The 24,572-nt window shown below is 41.6% G+C and overlaps 1 protein-coding gene across 3 annotated transcripts in view; it reads left to right on the plus strand.

The window, feature by feature from the left end:
• The window catches only part of EGLN1 (egl-9 family hypoxia inducible factor 1), a 57,988-nt gene extending 33,805 nt beyond the window's left edge, over nucleotides 1-24,183 (plus strand). The window contains exons 2-5 of one of the 3 annotated variants that reach the window (XM_007086052.3): nucleotides 14,058-14,177; nucleotides 17,274-17,410; nucleotides 20,065-20,132; nucleotides 21,710-24,183. In XM_007086052.3, the coding sequence (XP_007086114.3) occupies nucleotides 14,058-14,177; nucleotides 17,274-17,410; nucleotides 20,065-20,132; nucleotides 21,710-21,774 (390 nt within the window). In that variant the 3' untranslated portion in view covers nucleotides 21,775-24,183. The remainder of the gene's footprint in view (nucleotides 1-14,057; nucleotides 14,178-17,273; nucleotides 17,411-20,064; nucleotides 20,133-21,709) is intronic. The other 2 variants (XM_042961045.1, XM_042961046.1) reach the window with 2 other exon arrangements.
• The last annotated feature ends 389 nt before the right edge of the window (nucleotides 24,184-24,572 follow it).

Consider the following 24,572-nt stretch of genomic DNA (forward strand, 5'->3'; position numbering starts at 1 on the left):
GGATTCATAGAGAAGTGAGCTATTAGTTTGTGCAGCACAGCATACTAGCCAGATATGTGAGGATTTTTTTCAAGACTCTTTTAGATGTATCTGGTTGGTTCTCCATAATTAATTTACTGAAAATTCTCTCAAATTACACACACAAGTGGAGCCTTTAATACTTCGGCTTAAGACTTCTTGCAACATGGAAAATAAAAAACGTTGAAAAAAAAATTAAAAAAAAAAAAAAAAAACGGGCGCCTGGGTGGCGCAGTCGGTTAAGCGTCCGACTTCAGCCAGGTCACGATCTCGCGGTCCGTGAGTTCGAGCCCCGCGTCGGGCTCTGGGCTGATGGCTCGGAGCCTGGAGCCTGTTTCTGATTCTGTGTCTCCCTCTCTCTCTGACCCTCCCCCGTTCATGCTCTGTCTCTCTCTGTCCCAAAAATAAATAAAAAACGTTGAATAAAAAAAAATTAAAAAAAAAAAAAAAAGACTTCTTGCAACATGGAACATCCTTTTAAAATTCCTATCCTTATAGCAATGGTCCTCAGATTTTATCTTATGGCCCATAGGTCAGTTTGGTTAGAGCCACTGGGCCCCATCTGGAACCAAAATAAAACTTCCTCTTTTACCAACAGCACGTTTACACATAATATTGAATAAGAATTTGCCTACAGTCGATTGATGTGTCATGTTGATCGGATGAGCAGGGTAGATCAGTTATTAATAGGATTCAGTAAACATTGTGACATAAAGACAGCCTGGGCCAGCAGAAAACTGTGAATCAGAGAAGCAGGTGGCTCTGAAGAACGGGAGAAGCAGCAGAGTGGCATAGATGCTTGTCTGGTGGGCAGTGGGAACAAGGGTTGGAGAGAAATCCTGAGGTTGCTAGTTACTGGCAATATGCCTGAAAGTCTCTAGGTATAAAGGCTTACAGAACTTAACTTCTTAATACTTGTTGTAGAAATCTTGTGTTTTATTTCTAAACCATTCACTAGGTATACTTGAACATTCTTTTTTTTTTTTTTTTTAAAGTAGGCTCCAAGCCCAGCGTGGGGCTTGAGCTCACAACCCTGAGATCAAGAGTCGCATGCTCTACTGACTGAGCCAGCCAGGTGCCCCTACTTGGATGTCCCCCCCACCTTTTTTTTCCTTAAAATAGTTTTAAATCTAATCTCTACACCTCATGTAGGGCTCGAACTCACAACCTTGAGATCAAGAGTTGCATGCTCCTCAGACTGAGCCAGCCAGGCATCCCCCCCGTATTTGAAGATTCTTAAAAATAAGCTGTGCATGGGCCCAAAATAAAGGCATATGGTACTGAATGAAAACCAGTCTGTAGTAGTAATTTGGTAACTTTGTGTATATGCATACATCTCTTTTGCCTGGCTAATTCGTATTCTTCTTCCAAGACCCATTTTTCAAGAAGCTTTCTCTGACCCCAGCTTCCCCTTCAGTGGACTAATAGTGTCTGGCCTGGTCGTTTCGTTGGTTGTGTTGAAATGATTAGTTTTCCTTTCTGTTCCACTGGAATATAAGTTCTTTAAGACCAGGGACTGTCTTCCTAAAACTGTGCGTTATGCATGCCCCAACTGAACATGTTCGGAATGAAACCCCTGATCTCCCACATCCCCCCATACCCAGAGTCATCCTCTCATACCACATGTCAGTCTTTCTGGAAATCCTTTTGACTCATCCAATCATTTCTTAACCACCGTGGCCCAGATAGTCATTATACCTCACCTGATTTAGCTCAGTGGCCTTCTTAACCAGTCTTCGGCCTTTCACTCTGCCAGCCTTCAATCCATTCTGTACATCAGGGGTCAGTAAGCATTTTCTGTAAAGAGCCGGCCAGATGGTGAACATATTAGGCTTTCTGGACCACACAGTCTCTGGCATAGCCTCCCAGATCTGCTGTTGTAACATGAAAACAGCCATTCAAAATGTAAACGAATGAGTGTTCCAATAAAACTTTACTTACAAGAACAGGCAGTTAGCTGTAGTTTGCCAGTCCCTGCTCTACATGGCGGCCAGGCTACTCAGAACCCTCCAGTGGCTTAGTCTTTACAGTGGTCTCTATAAAGCTCGACGTGATTTGTGCTCCCAACCCTGTTTCTCTGATGTCATCTTCCATATCCCCTGCTTTGCTCTCCTCTCCAGCCACACTGACCCTCCTTTTCCTCAGACATGCTGGACACAGTGTGCATGGGATGCTCACTTCCTCATCTCTTAAAATTTTGTCAGATGTCAGCTTCTCAGAGAGGTTGACCTGACAACCCTATTGATAATGCGACCCCAGCATTGTGTTCCCCAGTCCCCACGGTGCTTCCCCAGTGTTGATCTTCTGACATGTATTACCCAAAGGTGGTCATTTCTTTGTTCTGTTCATTATTGTATCCCCAGGATCTAGAGCAATGCCTGGCATGGAATAGGTGCTTCGAAAATATTTGCTGAATAAACAAATAGTGGATATATTTTAAGTTGTGGGTTTTTTTGTTTTTTGGTTTTTTTTGTTGTTTTTAATTAAATTCTTCTCCCAACATGGGGCTCAAACATACAACCCTGAGATCAAGAGTCACATGCCCCTCTGACTGAGCCAGCCACATGCCTTGGTTGTTGTTTGTTTTTTTTTAATGAGTTCTTGTTTCTCTCTCACCACCACCAAATCCTGTTTCACATTTTTTATTTGATCTTTAGTTTTATTATTTATTTATGTATTTATTTAGAGAGTGCACACGAGCGGGGGAAGAGCAGAGAGAGAATCCCAAGCAGACTGTGTGCTGTCAGCACAGAGCCCAGCACGAGGCTCAAACCCACAAACTGCAAGATCATGACCTGAACCAAAATCAAGAGTTTAGACGCTTAACTGACCGAAGCACCTAAGCGCCTCTATTTTATTTTTTTTTAAGCAGGCTTCACGCCTAGTGCAGGGCCTAACACGGGGCCCGAACTCACAACCCTGAGGTCAAGACCTTGATTTGGTTGTTTTGCTGCTGTTATTCAAAACTTGGCCACTTGCTAATCAGAATCCTATGGAGTGCGTGTTTAAAATTCCAGGTTCCCAGGTCTCAGTCTGTGCCTGCTAACTCATGATTTCAGGTGGAGGGTTGGGCAGCGTATGTTAAGAAGTACATCCAGTGATTCTTACTGAACATATCTGGCTACACTGGCTTACAAAACAAAGCTCCTGAGCAAGTCAGGAAGAACTTTCCTGACCCCTGCTCATCTTTTCTGCCCCATCATCTGCTCTGCACCACACAGTTCATCTCCCAAAGGGTTTACCCAGGTGCATTTCTCTTGGGATGCCCTGGTAGTTCTTTTTGTAGATACTCTGTTTCCTGTCCTCTGCTGGGAATTTCCCCTGACTCTAGAAACCATGTACTTTTATCCTTCAAATTCTGCTCATTTGTCACTTTCTCCACAAAGTCTTTTCTGAGTCCCCATTCCCACAAGAGCATTCATGATCTTTGCTGTGTGGGTACCTTGTATAAGACTGTTGTGTTTATCACACTGGCCTGGATGCTTTTGCATGATGTTTCCCTGTTGTGATTCATCTTGAATCGATTCAGTTGTTTGGGTATTCGGTTCTTTTTTTGTTAAATGTTGTTTAGTGTAAATATATATAAATATATAAGTATATTTATACCTCTCTTTTCTAGTACTGTAGTCATTTCTGATATCTGCGCTAATAATTGCCTACCTTATGGATTTGAGATGAGGAAACTGGACTTAATCTCACTGGAGTAAGATTTTTTTTTTTTTTAAGTTTATTTATTTTGAGAGAGAGGGAGCCCATGTGTCAGCGGGGGAAGGGCAGAGAGAAAATCCAAAGCAGACTCCAAGCTAGTCAGTGCAGAGCCCCATACGGGGCTCCATCTCAGGAAATGCAAGATCACAACCTGAGCCAAAATCAAGAGTCAGGTGATTAACCAACCAAGTCACCCAGGCGCCCCTAGAGGTTTTTTATTAGAAGCTTTCAGCATTAACGAATGATTGTGTATATCCAGTAGTGGTTAACCCCTTGCTCCAGGACAGATATCAGGAACCTTCAGTCCATGCCCTCCAGTCCACTAAAATAAACATGCATTACACTCTGTGCTGAAATCATTTAAATAATGTTTTAAAATTACAACTCTCTTGTAGACTCTGGAATTGAAGTTTTTCATTGGTGTCCCCATGTGGACTGCAGTGCCTGCTCAGGAGGCCTAGGGAAGTGCTGAGGCAGGTGTTTGTAATGTTAAACAGCTGAGTGTTTTGTTCTGTTTTTATTTTTCTTTTAATGCTAAATTGCATACTCTGCCAGGGAGTTCTATTAATAACATAACACGTTTACCATAGCTGTCTGAGTATGTATGTTACCACTGACCCCTCCTTGCATGGGCTCGAATGAAATCACATAACTCCCTCCCTGGGTGGGGATCAAGCTGAGGCTTGCCTGGGATCCCCAGCCTTCTTGCCGAGAGAGGTTGCTCTGTCCTCCTCCTCAAGTTTGCGGTTGGTTGGGGGACAGGGGCGTTGTGGTTGAGTGGCATAAATACAGAGCCCTGCTTAGGAGCCTGGGGGAAGAGTTGTGCAGAGTTGGTGAGATTGTAGCCAAGGTTAGCAAATTATAGGTCTCTGTTCTGATGGCAGGGTTAGGCAGCTCAAATAGAAACTGCTTCACCAGATAGATTCCTAATTTATAAAGTATAACTTCACAATTCCTAAAAGGGAAATGGAGAGTTAGTAAGGCAGCATCATCGTACAGCTCCAGATTGCTGGAGTGATCCAGTAATGCTGCCTACTGGGAGCATTGCCCTTCAGCAAGTCGATTTTTAAATGCATATTGAAGTTTTTTCTCTTAGGATAGAATTAGGGCCCAGGAAGGAAAGTAGTGTGTGTGATGTTAAACGGTCCGTCATTCCTGAGCCACGTGGGGAGTAATTTGGAACAATGCTATTTATTATCTTTGCTTTTGTTCCCTGCATTTTTCACATTCCTATGAATATAGTCAGAAAGTCTCTTGGACTTCTTAAAACTTCAGTTTATGTTAATAATTAATACGGCCATACTCTGCCTTCGTGCACAAATAATAACTACTTTGTATTAAAATATTCTGTAGGAGCACAGTAAAAATGTTGAAATTGTCCTGTTATGTGGCAGAAGGCTAGTAGTAGCTAATGAACTCCTAAAGTTCAGTAGAGAAAGGATAACCGCCTGGTAGGAAAGCTAGTAAATGATGTGAGTGAGCAGTTAACAAAAGAAGAATTTAATGGCCAATAAAAATATGGAAAATGTTTGCTTTCACAAATTGAGATGTAATTAAAATATTAATATACATGTTTACCTATCAAATTGAGCAGTTTTTAAAAGAATAAAACTTAGTAGCCAGGATTGGCAAATGAGTAGGAGGATGTGTATACTCCCAGCAGAGCTGGTGGGGGTGGAAGCTAATATAACCATCCTGGAGAACATTCTGGCAATAACAAATTTTTAAAGGCTTATAATTTCACTCTTAGGAGTTTAATTTTAGGAAAGTATTGAGGATGTTTACAATGACAAGCTCCAGAACTGTTGTTGATCCCAATATTGTTTATAACAGCAAGAAACTTTTTAAAAAAATTTTTTAATGTTTATTTATTTTTGAGAGAGAGAGAGAGAGACATGGAGCATCAGCGGAGGAGGGGCAGAGAGAGAGGGGAAACAGAATCCGAAGCAGGCTCCAGGCTCTGAGCTGTCAGCACAGAGCCTGATGTGGGGCTTGAACTCGTGAATCACGAGATCATGATCTGAGCCGAAGTCGGACGCTTCACCGATTGAGCCACTCAGGCAACCCAATAATAGTAAAAACCTCTTAAAACATTTTAAGAAACAACCTAAATGCCCCTATTAATCCCATTTTGTAGTATGTGTTTATCATGTACAATTAGTCAATGAATAATTAGTGAAAAAAAATCAGCCATAAATCATTTACAGTTATCAGCCTTTGCCTGGTTATTTAACTGTTTTTGCTGTGATCAGGAAAGCAAAGTTTAATGAGCTTTTATTCCAGATGAGTTTATGCCATACGAATCTGTGCTTTGTTTTCTTCTCTCCCTACACTCTCTTCCTTGGCAATGTCTGGTAGCCACACGGCTTCAGCCCCTGTGAAGAGGCCGCCTAAGTCTGCATCTCCAGCCATGACTCTTTTTGGAGTTCCAGACTTGCATTTCCAACTGCCTTTTGAACATCTCCGCCCGGATGGCCCATCGGCATGGCAAACTCAGTATGTCCAAAAAAGGAACCGGCCTCTCCCAAGCCCGTGCTCCCTGCTTCTGTTCATGGTCTGTTAATCTCAACCAGACACAGACCCTCGTAAGCCATCTTTGGTTCGGCCGTGTCTCCCCCGCCCACCGCCTGTGAAAACCTTACCAAGTCCTTTCCCTTTTTCCTGGCCAGGATTCCTCCCCGTTGCGCCCAGCCCTGGCTCCCTCTTTTCCGCCCTCCCCAGAGACCCTCCTCCACATCACACTGTTTTCCCTTTCTTGATGTGTCGCAGTTCTGCGGGTTTCAGTGTGTTCTGACCGGTCTTCTCAGCGTCCCGCTTATTCCTGCTCCCTTGAGTGAGTCCATCTTACATTCAACTTGCCGTGTTCTGATTATGTTGCCCCCTTGCCCAGGATGCTGGCTCTCCTCTGCCTGTGGAGTAAGAGGGTGCTCAGGTTTGTCTGCAGTCTGGCCCCTCTTACCTCTTCTCAAGAACTCGGTGCGCTAGCAAATCTGAACGTTCCCTGTCACCAAACGTGTTCTGTTATTTTCCCGTGATTAAAACTGCCCTTGTGAAATTCATTCTGTTGGAGGTGCCCACTTTCCACCTTACAGGTTTCCCTTTTAAGCTTAGTTCGTATACGACTTCTCCCATAAACTCTGCCATGATCTGCCGTAACACTTTCCCAGGACCTCCTTTTCCATTCCTCTCTTCCTCTTTAGAATGAGTTGAGTTTCAGTGAATGTTGATCTTCTGAAAGGTCTTTATTGCCCCATGTGGACTGGAGGCTTTTGTACCAAGAGAAAAACTGGCCTTGTTCTTACTGCCCAATCCTGTTATTCAGTGCTAGTTTCATTTTTGCCATGACATGGATTTGCAACATTTGCCTCCCAAGACGTAAAGTCTGGGTTTACTTATGGTGAGATATTTATTTATAACATTAAGCTTAGCAAATAAGAGATTAAAAACGTTAATGCGTGTAGATTGCCCTCTTTCATTACCCCCTCCCTCCGAAGTAGTTAAAGCGGTGAACAAAATTCATGACTTTCTGTAAAGTTTTTAGTGGTATTTTTTTGGAAATGAGATTTACCTAAACCGGTGTAATTGAAGTCTGCAGTTTTAAAATTAGGTTATTCTTACAGTACGTGCTCTTACTTCAGTTCTTTTGATGACCAATTATTTTTCCCCATATTTGAATTAGATGTATATAACCACAGAGGTAGCGATGATGGGGCCGGGGGTGTGCTTTCAGAACGGATGGGGAAGAGACTTAAAAGGTAAGGTGTCCTATAGAGCTGGAAAACATCTGTACGTCTGAGAGTTGAGCATTATGCGAGAGTCTGGCATATAGCAGGCGGGGGAATCATGTAGGAGCCTGTGTTACGGATCCCATCTGAACCTCTCAGACTGAACACAAGCCTCACTGGGGCCAAGAATTGAAGAACACAATGGGCAGAGTGATTTTTCCCTCCAGATTGCCTCAATTTATGTCCCACCTCCACCGCTGAGAGCCTTTGGCAAGATTTTTATTCTCCTTGTAGTTCAATTTTCTAACCTCTAAAATGGAGAGATTAATTGTACCTTCCTCATAAATTTGCTGTGAAGTCTAAAGGAGATCGTCCACACCTGGCTTGCAGGCAGGGACCGCTAGTGTTAGCTGTCAGCATGGACAAAGGGCAGAGGGCTGTGTACCCTTAGGCGGTACATTGTAATAGGATAGATTTTCAGAGCATGAACAGTTTCCCTTCATCCAGGGAAAATAGTACTTTGACAGCCCGTAAAATTTTAGTTCTCTTAGCTTCGTTTTTTTTCTTTTTTTTTTTGAAGATTTTGTTTTTAAGTGCTCTCTACGCCCAACTCAGGACTCGAACTTACAACCCCGATATCAAGAGTTGCATGCTCTACCGACTGAGCCAGTCAGGCGCCCCTAGTTCTCTTAGCTTTGAATCCATGTTTTAAAATAATTCTGTTCAAAAAGGAAAAATTTTTTTTAAGTTTCCTGGTTCAACTTCATACTGAATACAAGTCTTCCAATGCCAGAAATAAATGTCTTCAGATTCCAAAGAGGTATCACAAACCTCTTCCTTCCTTTTATTCTCAGAGTGAAAAACAAATTTATGGTGTTTCTTATCTTAAGAACATCCTCAATCATGTATATTTTCATATCAAAAAGGAAAAATAGTATTTAATTGTTTTGCTTATGTTTAAATAGGCTTTTCCCAGTGGGAAATTGAAATGTTTAAAGCTGGCATCTCAAAGACATGGCAGATTAGGATCATACCTCAGAATTGTAAATGAGCATTTGCATTGTTTGTTTGTTTGTTTGTTTTTTCCGGGCAAATGCCTAGATTCTTCTGCTATCCTCAACCCCAAACCTTAGAGGAGTGCAGGGTCAAGTCTAGTCCTGCTTCTCCTGGGAAAGGACAGAGGACAACCAAGGAGTGTCATTTCAATCCCTGATAAGCCTCATTTTGAGTTTTCTTGATAGACTTTAATGCATTTCCTTATCCTTAGAACTAGTACATCTAACATAAATCTGTTGGAACAGTTTTATCTTTTACAGATGTGACTTGGTCCATTCAGACTGCCATAACAACAGCAACAACAACAGCAAAACCAGATTGGGTAGTTTTTAAACCACAGAAATGTATTTCACAGTCCTGGAAGCTGAAAAGTCCCAGATCAAGGTGACCAGCAGGGCCTAATGAGGGCCTTCTTCCTGGTTCATGGCCAGCTACTTTGCACTGTGTCTTCACATTGGTCGGAAGGGGCAGGGATCCCCCCAGAGTCACTGTTATAAGGCACTAATCCTATTCCTGAGGGCTCCACCCTCATTACCTCTCAGCACCTCCCAAAGGCCCCTCCTGTTACCATCATCTTTGGGGGTTAGGATTTCAACATGAATCTGGGGTGAACACAGACATTCAGACCAAAGCAGTGTGCTTTATCTTAGAATAATCTTTCATATAAATCCTAGAATAAAAAAGCTGCCTTCTTAAAAGCTTTCACAGTGGTCATACCCACCCAAGGACCACAGTGGCTCACTGTTGCTTCCCTTTCATGTCCTACTTCCTCTGCATAACTTTCAAGATTTCATCCTGTTTCCACCAAATGAACTTCACCATTTAAGTAGTTAAGTAGTGGAGCAGATCAATAAAATACCCCACAGTCACTTAACTGCTGTATTTGTTATGCTCTTACACTCTGCTTTTCTTCCTGTCACCTTTTCAAATCACATCTGTCCTTCAAAGATAAGCTTCGGTCTTATGTGTAGCTCAAAGCCTCATCCCCTCACTTTTTCTTTATCCTACACAAATACTTCCTTTTTTCAGGATTCTTTTTCTGTTTATTATTTATACGACTCAGTTTATTTGTTTTGTGTGTGCCTATTTTTTTTTTCTTTGCAGTTAAGTCCTTTGAGACAGCTACCATAGCAGGCCTTTTTGTAGTTGCAATATGGTAGGTGTGCCATAAATAACATTTTTTTTAATTCCTTTTTTAAAGTTTTTGTTTAAATTCCAATCAGTGCCATAAATATTTTTTAAGGCTGTTGATGACATCTAGATTAGAATGAGTGGCTATTAGTTGCTTTACCAACTGATTCATAGAAAAAAAAGTGAGTTTACTAAAAGTATTATGAATAAGAGCATGTTAGGTGCATATTGAAAGCAAACAAAACAAGAACAGCAACATCAGAGTCTTTTTACACAAATATATATAAAATGCACTAGGAAAACAAAAGTACCAATTAAGAAATAGAGCATGAATATTATTTCAAAACTGGAAGAACTGGAAAAGCTATGTTACTTTTGAGGAATTTTATTCATTCATTTTTTTATTGAGAGAGAGTGAGCAGGGAAGGGGCAGAGAGAGGAAGAGAGAGAGAATCCCAAGCAGGTTCCAGTGCAGAGCCCACCTTTGGGACTTGATGCCACAACCCTGGGATCATGCCTTTGCCGAAATCAAGACTCAGACGCTCAACTGACCGAGCCACCCAGGTGCTCCATATTTAAGGAACTTTAAATTTTGATAATTCAGATATTTTAGGATAACTGTGTTTAAATATGAATACTGGCTGAAGACAGTTGTAGCTGCCAGATTTCATGAGATTAGAGAAATACCTTTTTTTACTGTTTTTAAGTTTTTATTTTGATTCCAGTTAACATACAGGGTTATGTTAGTTTCATGTGTACAATGTAGCAATTCACCAGTTCTACACTGTCTCCCAGTGCTCATCAAGACAAGTGCCCTTCTTAATCCCGAGCCCTAGAGAAATACCTTTTTGTGTTTTCTACAGTCCAAATGAGAGGAGTCTTGGTATGTGTGTCAGTTACTAAATGCACTGTCCCCATATCAGTATTTGAATGAATTCATCCAGACCTTTGCAGGTTTCCTACAGGATTTCTCTTTCCCCAGAAACCCCCAGAACCTCTAGGAGTGCCCCCCCCCCCCCCCCCCCCCACCTGGCTCACAGGTTTCCTGTGACAATCTGCTTTTTCTGGGTATGCTTAGGCTCTGCCCTCCTAGTGTCTGCCTGCAGGGATGTGCTCTGGGGACTCACTCCTGGCCTTGCTTCCTCAGTTGCAAACCAGCATGCGGGGGAAATGCTGCCCCTAGTTGAAGGTTGGGGCAGAACCGCCTACTTTGGTCTCTTCTCATTTCTTTTTTTTTTAATTTTTTTTTTTAATGTTTATTTATTTTTGAGACAGAGAGAGACAGAGCATGAACGGGGGAGGGGCAGAGAGAGAGGGAGACACAGAATCTGAAACAGGCTCCAGGCTCTGAGCTGTCGGCACAGAGCCCGACGCGGGGCTCGAATCCACGGACCGTGAGATCATGACCTGAGCTGAAGTCGGACCCTTAACCGACCAAGCCACCCAGGCGCCCCGGTCTCTTCTCATTTCAATGCCTCCCCCCATCCTCCCCCACTCACTTCCCCTCCTCCACCCCCCCTTCCCTTACCTCTACATAACCCCAGAATTCCAAGGAAAGCAGTTTAGAAGTGACCAGTACAGACAGATCCCACGTCGAGCCATAATCCCGCTGTGCAGTTTTGTTCTGCTCTGGGGTGTCTGGCTCATCCTGACCATTGCTGAGAAACTTCTTTCCCCTGTTTAATAAAAACCGCTCTTTCACCTAGTATTTCCATTTTGGGGAAGACTTAACTCCATTCATCAGATGATACAGGTAGAGAACCTTGAAGTCATCCTTGGCGCTTCCCGATTTCCACTTCCGCTTTGTTAGCAAATCACCTTGCTTTTCTGCCTTCAGCGTATGCCCCACTCTGCCAGCCTGGGCAGCCTCCTTTTCTGTTTCTCTGCTAGAAACTACAGCGGCCAGCTGGCCGCCTCTGTTTTCTCACTCTTTCTTCCCCGCAGCCTCATGTAGCGGTTCGGTATGCCTGCAGTATACCTGGCTCTACTGTCACATGACCCTGAGTGTGTTAATTAGCCTTTCTGGGACTCCGTTTCCCTCACAGTTAAATGAAGACCAGGATAATGATACTTTTTACCTCGTGTGGTTGTATCAGAGGAGTTCTTACACGCAAATCTCTTAGAACAGTGTGGGCAGATGGTCAGCATCTGGCAAACGTCAGCTAGTAGGTGATACTGAGGTTATTGCAGTCGCCATGTCTTATGCATCCAGAACTGAAACCGACCTTCTTGAAACATTGATCAGGTATGTTTCCATTGGCTCTGTGTCCCTTTTAGAGCAGTATCCGAAGTCCTTACCATGGCTTGCTGAACCCTTCCTAATTTGTCCTTGCTCACTCTAGTCCAGCTGGCCTGCGATGGTTTTCCACTTGGCCCAGCCATTTCGGCCTTTGCTCTCATTTTCCCTCAGCCACAGTGCTCACCCACAGATATTTGCACAACCTACCACTCCCTTCATTTTAGTCTCTGCTCAGATGTGAGCTCCTCAGAGAGGTCTTCCTTGATTTCTGTTCTAGAAATCATCCTGTTTTCTGTGTCCTTCAACTTTATGAAAAGATAACTACCTAACATTATATCTGTTTGTTTATTGGTTATTTATTCACTACACTAAGTTCCATAATAAATGAAAACAAGGGACTCTGTTTTGTTCATCATTGTAGCCCCTCCCTACCAAGGCCTTTCAGGTACATAGAGTTGATGCTCAGGGGGTGTTTGCTATGGGATGGATGGGGTGGGGTGGTGGGTGGATGAACAAAGAAAGATTTTCCCCTTTGTTCTTTGCTCAAGATATGCTCAGGTTACCAGATAGCTGGAGAGGCCTCAGTGAACTTTTTTTAAGATGAGATCACTTTAGAGAAGACTTCAGGTTGGGTGTTTTGGTTTTGTTTTGTCTTATTTATTTTGTGAGAGAGAGAGTGTGCATGCACTCGTAGTGGGGGCAGAGAGAGAGAATCACAAGCAGTCTTCCCGCTATCATCATGGAGCCTGCCTGACATGGGGCTTGATCTCACAAACCATGAGATCGTGACCTGAACCAAAACCAAGAGTCGGACGCTTAACTGACCGAGTCCCACAGGCACCCTGAATTTTGGTACCTTCTTATACTACTGTTCAAGGTCTGCTACCCATGCCTTTCCTAGCTGCTAGTGACAAGGAAATTATTTGGGTTTATTCAATCCACTGAGCTCATGCTGTTCTGCCTGTTACTACCAACCTCAAGTCCCAAGAGAAAGCATGTAAGTCTATCTGGAATCAGAAAAAATAGAGACGTATGGAATGTTTGCCAAAAATTCTGCTTCTGAAAGAGCTGTAGGTCCAGGCTGTTTATGAAAATGTGATCTTTTTTTTTTAAGCCTTCAGGTTTAAAATGCTTCCTAGTCTCTCAGAGATGGAACACTGAGTTACTTATTCACTAATCAGTTGAATATGAATTTTAAAAATTAGCATTTGCCATTTATCCTTTAAATAATGATGTAACTTAATTAGTGTGTAATAACTTTATACTAATTCATTGACATTAATACTGACCCTATTAAAAAAAAAATACTGACCCTATTGACTTCAATCCATGAAGAGATTGGAGAAGTGAAAGATTTCGGGAATAAGTGGTGACCATCTTTATTTTTGTTTTTTGCATAATTCCTGAGGTTTTTTGTTTTTAATCACTCTTTCTAATTTCAGTTGGTTACTGTGTACTACGGTGGTAGAACCTATGAGTTCTTTTAGTGCTTTTCTATTTTAGACCTCTCTTCACCTTCGTGTTTATTAACCCAACGGTCTTCTGAACTACATCTTGTTATAATCTGAGTGAAAAAACGACTTTCTTTCTGGTTTGAGGAGGAGTGAGTCACGTGCTAATTTTACACTTAGCCTTTTTTTTTTTTTTTTTTTTTTTTTTTTTTAAGTCACTGACAAATGAGTTAATGTTTGGAGTTGAACTAAATTCAGAGACAGTGTCAGATTGGGTGTTTGGCCGTCAGACAGTAATAATGTAGGTGTTCTTTGGTTGAGCTCAGGGATGATAGAAGTCTCCCCTGGAGCAGAACAAAGACTCACTTGATCTTGATTATCAGTACGAATGAAGGCGCAAGTAGTTCCTGAATCCTTCTGACCTTTGGGGTTTTAAGCAAGGGCACATGGCTTGTAACAGCCAAGTGATACTCTCTGATTCTTCGATGTCAGTTCTTCCCTTCACCGTGAAGCAGATTTCCCCAGGCTTTGGATTACTCACCAACCTACCTTTGTAGTCTTTGTGTCAACGTAGAATATCTTCGCCTTTTCTTACCTACAAAATACGGTTTTTGTTTAGGAGAATGTAAGTGTAAAAGTAGTCCCAAATCAGAGATTTCTTTTATAAAATGTTTTCCTTTTTATTCATGTATGTATAGACTTTTAAAACCATCATCATTATTATTACAGGCTATGGTTGCTTGTTATCCAGGCAACGGAACGGGTTATGTACGTCACGTTGATAATCCAAATGGAGATGGAAGATGTGTGACGTGTATATATTATCTTAATAAAGACTGGGATGCCAAGGTATGCAGCTTGCTTGACGGTTCTTTTTTTTTTTCTTTTTTCTCATAGGTATTAAGACTCAGATTCCTCTTAGGTGAGACTGTCTTTCACACATGGAATAGTTTAAAATTTCTTAGATTTGTTTCAGTCTTGGGTATTAGGAGTGGATCTTTGTAAAGTGAAATCTAATAATATGTCTCAAAAAGTGGATTCCCTTGTTTTCAGATATTAGAGCATTCATCCAAATGTAACATTTTGTTGTTGTTGTTGTTTTTTCTCTTTTAAGTAAGCTCTACTCCCAACGGGGGGCTCGAACTCACGACCCCGGGATCAAGAGTCGCATGCTCTACTGATGGAGCCAGCCAGGTGCCCCCCCAAATTTAACCGATACCAAAATGTATTTAATTAAAATATATACGTTTTAGTGGCTTTTATAAAAAACACTTCTGAGAACACTTGTTTTATAACGGCTTTTGAGGGAGATTATATATAAATATTATGGGTTATTTCCTACTTCTTCTTGTTGCAGAGATACTGTCTGGCATTGAGTTATTGAATTGAATATTGGAGGCAGGATTCCTTCTCTCCTGATTATGGAAAAACTAGAAGTTTATCAGTGCTGACAAATCCTGTAAAACCTACTAGAGTTTACAGTACATTTAATTTTCTCTTGTTTTAAATATTTATTTCCTTATATTAGCCTGAGTTTCACTTGAGTTTAAATGATTGAAACCTCAGAAGTATGTCATGCTTTGTTACTGCTTTGTAGGTTGTTTAAACTAATTTTGGGTTGATTTTTTAAAATCTGTATTTACTTTTATTGAAGCAAAATATTCAAATAGAAAAATGAACACACTGTATATAATAGCCCTGTGGATTTTCAGAGGGAACACACCTGTATAGCCAGGGTAATTTTTTTTAATGTTTCTTCATTTTTGAGAGAGAGAGAGAGAGAGAGAGAGAGAGTGTGTGTGTGTGTGTGTGTGTGTGTGTGTGTGTGTGAGCGGGGGAAGGGCAGAGAGAGAGGGAGACAGAATCTGAAGCAAGCTCCAGGCTCTGAGCTGTCAGCACTGAGTCTGACATGGGCCTCGAACTCACGACCCATGAGATCATGACCTGAGTTGAAGTCGGATGCTTAACTGACTGAGCCACCCAAGTGCCCCAGTAATTTTTAAAAATCAAATAACCTTTAAACACTTCCCTCCCACAAACAAACATATACATAGAAATGGAAAGCACCAAGTCTTAATTATGTAAAAACCTAGTCCTATCCTAAATCATACCCTAAAACCTAAGGCATGCTCACAGTGTTGTTCCAGTAATCTTTCTGTGTTATACTGATTTAAAGATTTTCCTCTGGTTTTGCCCAAGTTCAAAATGAAGGTAAGTTTTACTGCTAAGTAGATGTTGAGGCATTACAACGTGCATGGTTTTTCTATTACAGCTTTCAAAGTTTAAAAGAAAGAAATTTGGTCATTCACCTTGAGCCCAACATACAAAACAGATTGATGTAACTTCGGTTAAAACTTAAAAAATATTTCTCCCCAATTCTGTGAATATCTTGACAGCTAGAAATATGTTTGAACAACTCCTAACTTCTGTATTTTGTTAGGTTCTTTCTAGGCTGATCTCCTTTTAATTTTGATATGACCTAGCCAAGGTCATTAATACGTAGTTTCTAAATTAGTACATAAGAAGAAAAAAGTCATTAGGATTTTTGTATATAGATCTAAAAGCTTCCATTGCAAGATTACACTGAGTATGTACAGCATGCCAGACATCATTCTGGATGCTGGAAATAGACCAGAAATAGAAATAGCCCTCATGGAGCTTGGAATCTAGTGGAGGGAACAGATGAGTACATTAACAATTGCTTATGCCCAGTGCAGGATAGACTGCTGTGGGACCACATAGGGGGCCACCTAATTCAGGGTTCAGGGAAGGTTTCCCACAGGGGGATTGGAAGCTTTAATTACCTGTTTTCAAATATTTTCAGCAGATCACCTGTGATATTCCCAGTGACTCCAGTCAAAGGGCAAGGGGAAGAAAGGATATGTTCTTGGTCACAGTCTAGAGATTCTTTAGATGTTTGCATGAGTGCCACAGGAATCCATCTGAAGAGAGCCTGAGGAAGGCAGGCCAGGGTACACAGTAGCTCAAATTTAACTTAAGGATGAGCCTGATAAACAGCTTGTCTACAGATTCTGGGCATAGGCTCAACCTCCTTGATGTCTTGATTAAGTATGAGTTGCTTTCAGTTTTAGAATCTACCTGCTTAGGAGTTCGGTTCTGCAAGGGTAAAGAGCTACTCAGTTGGGTGGGTTTTGCCTCACTTTAATTCCCCCCAGATTGTAAGTAGCACAAGGACAGCATCTGTGTGCACTGTTCCCTCCTCTGTCCTGAGGGCCCGGCACAGGTCCCAGAACAGTAGACACTCGGTTGGTATGGGAATAAATAGGTGAGTCCATCTGATCCCAGATAGAGAAGGATGTGTATTTGGGTGAATAGTAATTATCCTTTCTGGATGGAATCCAGTGCTGTAAGCAGCTAGCCGTCAATGTGTGAGGCCCAGTCTTGCAAGGGAGAGCCCCCATTTCTAATAAAATGACCACAGTGATGATCATAAATGAGGACACTTTCTACTGATAGGTTGAATTCCTTAAGTAAGAGCCATTAAATTTGTGACTGTCCTGTTAATTACTGTTGAACGTTAAAACACAGTAAGCCCTTTATTTGACATACTTAACCATTTATAGTAATTGAAACGGACACATTTTTAAAGAATAGGCTAATTAAGCATATCATTAGCATACCTAAATCAGAAAGGTGTAATGACTAGTTTTTAAAACTTCCAAGTGTCATGTTTAAGCCTTTTGAATTCAGAATATTCATGTTTCACCAAATATTTACAAAAAAGTCCCTAAAAAAATGAATTTTTCCTCTTATCATTGCATGTACTTGGAATCTCAGCTCCTTTTCATACCTTGTTAATTGGAATGTATTTGTGAATAATCCAGTTAAGAATTTTCATTCTGAAATGATCTCCCCCTGCCCCCCATCAATTTAATTTTATAGTATTCTTACTCTCATACTCAAATATTTGGCTCTTTTCCTTAGGTAAGTGGAGGTATACTTCGAATTTTTCCAGAAGGCAAAGCCCAGTTTGCTGACATTGAACCCAAATTTGATAGACTGCTGTTTTTCTGGTCTGACCGTCGCAACCCTCATGAAGTACAACCAGCATATGCTACAAGGTAGTATTGCTTTTAAGAAAAATTTGGAAAAGACTGTGGTAGAAGAGGAGGGGATAGATAGGATATACTTGAAAGTTTTCTGCTATCTTCCTGTTCTTGAGTAGTCTTTATCATAATGCTTCAGTCATAACTTTTAATTTGGATAATTTTATATGATTTATTCCCAGTTCAGTGCCAAGCATTTGTGACTTTCTTTGCACAGCCACTTATGTTTAGGCTAAGAAATGGAAATACAGGCCATCTGTCTCCAGCCCTGTCTCCTTGTCTTATGCATCTCTAACTACTATCCATTCTGCAATTCTGTGATAGTCATTTGGGGGATAGAAGAATTCTACAGAGAAGGAAAAGGGCAGTTTTTTAAAAGAGAGTGAGGGAGGAAAAAGAGGGATAATGTAGAAAAATTTTACAAAACAGAAAAATCAGAAGCACTCAGAGTAGAAGTGAGGAGGAAAAAGTTGCCATGTGTGGGAGTTCACGTTAGCCAAGTAACTCTTCAGCTTTAATAGTAAGCATCTGTGAGCCTTATTATATATTCTTTCTGCCATTTTCCTATGTTGAAATGTTAAAAGTATTAAAATGGAAGATGTTGCGGACCTCATTATAAATATTTATAGAAAAATAGCACTGTTTTTCAGATACTGACTTTTCATTACAGAAGGGACCTTGAGCATCATGGTAGTGAATTACCGGCATGCAGTGGGTAGGTGGGGGCAGAGGAGGCCTAGCCTCAGATACAACAGGAGAAGAGCGGGCTTTACCTGGTGATGCTAGGCGTGGGCCAGCCCCAGTGCGGCTCCAATTCCAAAGACTTTGTTGTCATCTTTTTCCTTCTTTGCATTTTTTTTGTTTGAAGTAATCCCTATACCCAGCGACCTCCGAGGTCAACAGTTGCATGTTGTACCGACTAAGCCAGCCAGGTGCCCCTCTTTTCTTCCTTCTGAGCTGTGTTGACTTTAACCCTGATTCACACAGCTAGTAGCAAGCCTAGTAGTTTGTGGTATGAGATCCTAAGAAGCCACAGATGGAAACCAGGGGGGATCCTGTCCCATCAGATGATGTGCCCGTCCTGACTCTCCCATCTCTCCTGCTGGCACCCGGTGCCCGTCTCTGCTCCTGCTGCTTCTTTAAAACCCCTTTGACCTAGAAACGGCTTCATAGACCTTCCTTTTTATGGAATCTTGAGTATGGTCTGCTTGTATCGTTTCTAGATAAAGAGAGAGTGGGCATTGTTAGGTAGTAAATGCCAAACAGCTGTGGAGAGTAGATGCTACAGGACGTTGGAAGAGGGAGAGAGTGGCATTAATTGGAAAAGATGGACTAGATGAGCCAGGTGTCACAGTGAAGAGAGGAGCTCAGCTGGGCCCAGAATGACCAGAAGTGCAGAGTTAATGTGAGGAGAAGGACTCTTGAGTAGGTTGATGGGAGATCAGGGCAGAAGAATAGAATGGCATGTGAGTTTCCAGCTGTGTTCTGGTGAGGACTATGGGCTAGAGAAGGGGTTGATCCAGATGGGAGGACTCCGATTACTAAGTAACTGAAAATTTGGGGCAGTATCTGTGCACCTTTCCCATTGCCAAGGCCACTGGGAAAAATAGAAGAGGCTACATGGTTAGAAGGGTGCTGGAGCTCTGGAAGGAGCAGAATCTGGAAGTCAGGAGGCCTCATTTTGACCTCCTTGTTGTCACTCAGCAGCTGAGTGATCTGTGAGCCTCACTTTGCCCAGTTGTCCAGACTCCCAGACTCTGACTCTCCTCTGCCTTTGACTCCTTCCTTGAGACGCCTACACGATTCAGTTCTCATTCAGTTCACATTCACGGGCTCTTCATTCGATCCGTGTTGCTCCCCCACCAGGGAGCCCTGGCCAGAATCTGCATGATGGTTTCACTGTTGTGTTCTAAGGAATTACCATGTATAGGGTGTTTTTACTTCCTGTGTGTGTGTGTGTGTGTGTGTGCACTTTCCCCATTATTGGTACCAGAAGCTGTAACTGTGCTCTGTAGTATTTGGTAAACAAGAGATTCTTCCTTTATTTGTGGAATGAGCTCTTCCAATTAAGTGAAGTTTTCAGAGGAATGGAGTTTAGCTAAATAAACTTGAAATGTTAAAACAGAGTGTAATTGTTTTGGTAAAAATCCTGAAAACTCTTACCATAATTTGAAGTCTTTCTTGATGGCTCCAGGTTATAAACTTGTAAACGTCCCTCAGTCTTTGCGGTAATTCAGCGACGTCCTCAGAAGCGGTTCAAACTGTTAGCCCTCCTCCTCTCCACAGGACCCCAGGCCTGGGGTTCTGTTCTGCGGAACTTATGCTATTGATAGTGTGCTTTTTCTGTAATAGCCAGTTCTTTTACCTTCTTATTGTCTGTTTCCGATCTACTGTGGGCTTGCAAAACAGATAATCAAGCAGGTTAAGTAGGTGGTAAGAACATCATAAAAACTCATCAACTTGGCAACATCACTGTTAGGTGCTCTTGCCCTCTGCTATACTCTTGAGCATTGAGCTTCCTGGAGAGGTGGGTTGTTATCCTCTGAGATCATTCAACTTAGGCATTACTTTGGCATTACACGTTTTAATAGGCTGTTGGAAGAGCTTACCACTTTTTTTCTTCCCCCCCGGTGTGATCATTCTTAACCCTATTCTAAATTTTCTTGTAGGTACGCAATAACTGTTTGGTATTTTGATGCAGATGAGAGAGCGCGAGCTAAAGTAAAATATCTAACAGGTAAACATTATTTGGGGCCAGGGTCTACCACAGGGAAAGCGCCCGCAGTCAGGCGGTGCTGTCCGTGAGTGTGAGCGCAGACACAGCCTTTATTAATACCACAAAGACTTGCTCCTTATTTCTGTCAGATTCCTTAATTCCCTTAGGTAAAAGAGGACTTCTCTGAAGCTCTCTTCATTGTTACCATTAACCAACAAAATTATTCAAAGATTAGGAAAGTTTGAGGCAAGAAACCTTCAGAAAATTACTCAAACACAAGCTGAGTTTTTCTGTGATTATATCCCTTTCAATCGCAGGCTGCCAAACACTTCTGATAACTGCCATCTGGCTTCCTCTCATGCTCCTTTTAGCAGGAAGTTCATAAGTATGCTTTCCTTTTTATTTTTTACTTTTTTTTTTTTAAAGTGTATTTATTTATTTTGAGAGAGAGAGAGAGAGAGAGAGAATATCCCAAGTAGGCTCCGCACTGTTAGCGCAGAGCCCGACACGGGGCTCCAACCCACAAACAATGAGATCATGACCTGAGCCGAAACCAAGAGCTGGATGCTTAACCGACTGAGCCATCCAGGAGCCCAGTACCCTTTCCTTTTTAAAAGTACATGCTCTAACGAATACGTAAAGAGTCCAGGTTTTCCACATTGAATGTGAATTTGTGAAGAACATTAATACAAAGGAGATGAATTGAAATGCTGAAACCATTAAGTGAGGCGTGCTGAGTCTGTACCTGCCGGTGGTGTCCATGGACCAAACACACTTGCACCAGATCTGAAGATCCTTCGGCGTGCTGGCCTCCCCCGCCGTCCCCTACCACGGACTCTCTCCCAGGAGAAGTGGGTCTTACTTTTCTAACAGATGGACCACTTCCTTCTTTAACCCTACCCTAGATCTCCAAAGGCTGCTCAGTGCTCACATTACTGATTAGCTGTATTTTCATGAGCCGTCGATAATCCCACATCAACCTTTTATAAAACTATAAAATTGGGGGCGCCTGGGTGGCTCAGTTGGTTAAGCGTCTGAGTTTGGCTCAGCTCATGATCTCATAACTTCTGAGTTCAAGCCCCGTATCAGGCTCTGTGCTGACACCTCAGAGCCTGGAATCTGCTTCGGATTCTGTGTCTCCTCCTCTCTCTCTGCCCCTCCCCTGCTCACACTCTGTCTCTCTCTCAAAGATAAATAAAACATTAAAAAAAATTTTTTTTAACCCTATAATTGGATGTTTGTGCTTTTAAGTTCTTATTTGTGGCAGAACCCTAGTGGTGAGCTTTCAGTGACAACACACTGCTATTTTGTAGCAACTCACATTGCTTTTGAAGTGAAAAGGAGATAAAATCATGATCGCTGTAGAGAATGGCTTTTCCTTTTGAAGGTTTACTAGTTCAGAGTGATGCATCAGTTACAACAGTGCTGCCGGTAGATTTTAACAGTGAGTGTGTGATCGTTTTCAGGGGATGTATGTTTGCAAAGCTGAGGCATGGTGCACACTGTTAGCTCAGTGGGAAGCAGTAACAGAAGCTATCTGGTGCTTAATGAATGAATAATAATTGTTGTGTGTTTTGTTTTTTTTTTTTGCCTTGCAGGCGAAAAAGGTGTGAGGGTTGAACTCAATAAGCCTTCTGATTCAATCAGTAAAGACGTCTTATAGAGCCTTTGATCCAGCAATACCCCCCTTCACCTACAGTAATTGTTGACGCGATTTGTTAACTTGTGAATACAAATAAGTGGGATAAAGACAAATAGACAACCAGTTGGCATTTTAATAAGGAAACAGAAACAACTTCTTTGTGTTGCATCAGAAGGAAGATCTGGACTGCGTGACTTTGTACTGCATGATCGACTCCAAACCTGTGATTGCTAATGGGAAGAGTATAAGCCACCAGCTGACAATGGTATTGACATCTGGACATGAAATAAGTGCCCTCGGTAGAAATTTTTCATTCTTAATATTTTGCCAGATCTGTCATCTAGATGAGTTCATTTCATCGCTCCCTTTTTTATATAGTCAAGTTTGAATTTGAAGTAATTTTTGTATGATCAGGTACAATATATCAAAACTGAATTGAGAAAAAATTACAGTATTATTCCCCAAAATAGCATCGATCTATTTTTGTAAACTTCTTCGTACTATTAAATTTTGCCCTAAAAGACCTCTCATAATGATTGTTGCCAGTGACTGATGATTCCTTTCATTTTCTTTTTACCTAACGTAAGAAAAGGAGCACTTTACTCACCAACTAAAAAATCAGATTGTTTTGTAGTCCCGTCTTGTACACTAATTTGAACTCTTAAAAATTGCTGCTGCCGTTTTTTTGACATTGTTAGTGGAACATAACAGTACAAACCATCACCATTTACTACTACAAATAACTTTCAGTTCACATTTTATAAGAAAAAATACCCAGAAGGCTTTATTTTTTAAGTTAGAATTTTTACAAGACTAAAGTGACTGGCACTAAATGAACTTGATCTGCCCTCCGCATCAAGTTCCCGAGATAAAGGGCTTTCTCACGCTTTCAGGTATATTCTGTAGATGTAGAAGGTAACGTCCCCTTCCTAAGAGCTCTCCTTCCCAGCCAGTCCGTCGTACTTCCAATTTTGTTGTTATGTTTTCCTCCTCCTGCGACCCACGTGATGTGCAGATCAGAACCTTGCTTCTGTTGGATGGCGTCGGGGTGGGGGCGGGCGGACAGAGCGCCAGGGCTGAGCCGAGGTAGCGCAGACCAGTGCTGAGGCAGGTATTCCCTAGGCGTGATACCCGCCTCCTTGTCAGTACTGAAAGGTGTGTCTTTAGCTTAAAAAAACAAAAGAAGTGGAAAACCAGATGATTTTTTCTGTTTTATGATTTTTCTTTTACTTTTCAGAAGAAGAGGGAATATTACAGTATCACACAAGGCCTCCCAGACTTCTGTTTTTTGATATATGAACTGGGATGGATACATAAGACTTCATTTTCCTGGGCTAGTCTTTAGCAGAGCCCAGAGGGTGGTATCCGTATTTAACGTGAATTAGGGTCTAGACCTTGCCCACTTCAGTTTTCTATCTCTGTCCTTAATCTTTGCCAAAATGTGTGTACAGAAATGTTTCTGTATATTTCAACTTATGACAGTTTTAGTATCTGTATAGTTTGTATTCAATTAGAGACCTTTTCTATGGAAAGCTCAGTAATTTTTATTAAAAGATTGCTATTCATGTAAAACATGAAAAAAAAAATCTAGTGAGACCAACAGTGTGGACTTAGGGTGGGGTTAAATATTCAGTATCGTGATCTCACTTAGAACTTGCAGGAGAAAATTAGAGCTTATGGTTGTTTTTCCTTGCCCGTGTTCAGTTTTGTTCCACTTCCTCTCTCTGTTCCAGATAATGCAATGTAACATCTCTCTAGTAAGTGCCTCTGCCAGCCGGACCTGGGAGAGCAAGCTGTCTTTGCCATCTGGTCTGCGTGCGGCACGCTGCACTCGGCCTTGACTCAGAAACGCTGTCATGTTTAGGTCTAGTGGAGACTGTTCTGTTGATGGGGGGAGGGGGGGTTGTGTGATTGTCAGGGTGGGAGCCCCTGTGTCGTTCACATGTGTGTCTCTGCAGTTGTGCAAAGTGTCAGATTCTACTCTATGTGGGTTGTGCTTTCCAGGCAGGTCTTGACATTTGTACTTTTCGGAAAATTTTATCTAATTCCTTGGAGATCATTGTGAAAGGATCAAGGAATCCAGGAGAGCCATTTCTTTAATATCCATTTAAAACCTGTTCGTTTCATGTTAGCGGGACCGTTAACTTGTCACCAAACAGGACTCTGTTTAAGACAAAATTTAAAACTACTTGTGGCCTATATATGTTTAATCCTAAAGACAAAGCTTCTAATGCTGTTTTTCATTGAATACATTAACTGGCTGTAAAACACAGACCTTTATCAACAGCAGGCAAAGAATTTCAGGATTCATATACAGATAGACGGGAAAGTCATGTAATTTGAAAAGCAGTGTTCCGTTACGAAAGAGCTCTCAAGTTGCTTGTAAAGCTAATCTAATTAAAAAGATGTATAAATGTTCTTGAAAAATTATGGTTGTTATTTCCAGCTGTCTTTTTTTTTTCTTTTGGTTTTTAAATCTTTTATCCTACACGGACAGTCTTAATGGGCCCTTCTATCAGATAATGTGCTTTTCTATCACACATCTCTGGCTCAGTCCAGAATGTCTGGGATGACTTTTTATAAATGATAATGAGGGAAAGAGAGACAACAGTAAACACAGGAGTCTAACAATCCTAGAGACGTCCTGGGGGTGATTGGCCTGTCCATGGGATCCATGAGCTCTCCGTTTGGATTCTCAGCAATTGGATTCTTGCCCTTTCAATAGAATTTTTAAAACTACCCTAACACCAGGGCTGCTGAGCATATCTGTATCACCCACTCTGCAACAAACAAGAAGGGGCATCAGGCATAGATCTATA

The sequence above is a fragment of the Panthera tigris genome, chromosome D2, assembly GCF_018350195.1.
Source record: "Panthera tigris isolate Pti1 chromosome D2, P.tigris_Pti1_mat1.1, whole genome shotgun sequence".
Taxonomy (NCBI): Eukaryota; Metazoa; Chordata; class Mammalia; order Carnivora; family Felidae; genus Panthera; species Panthera tigris.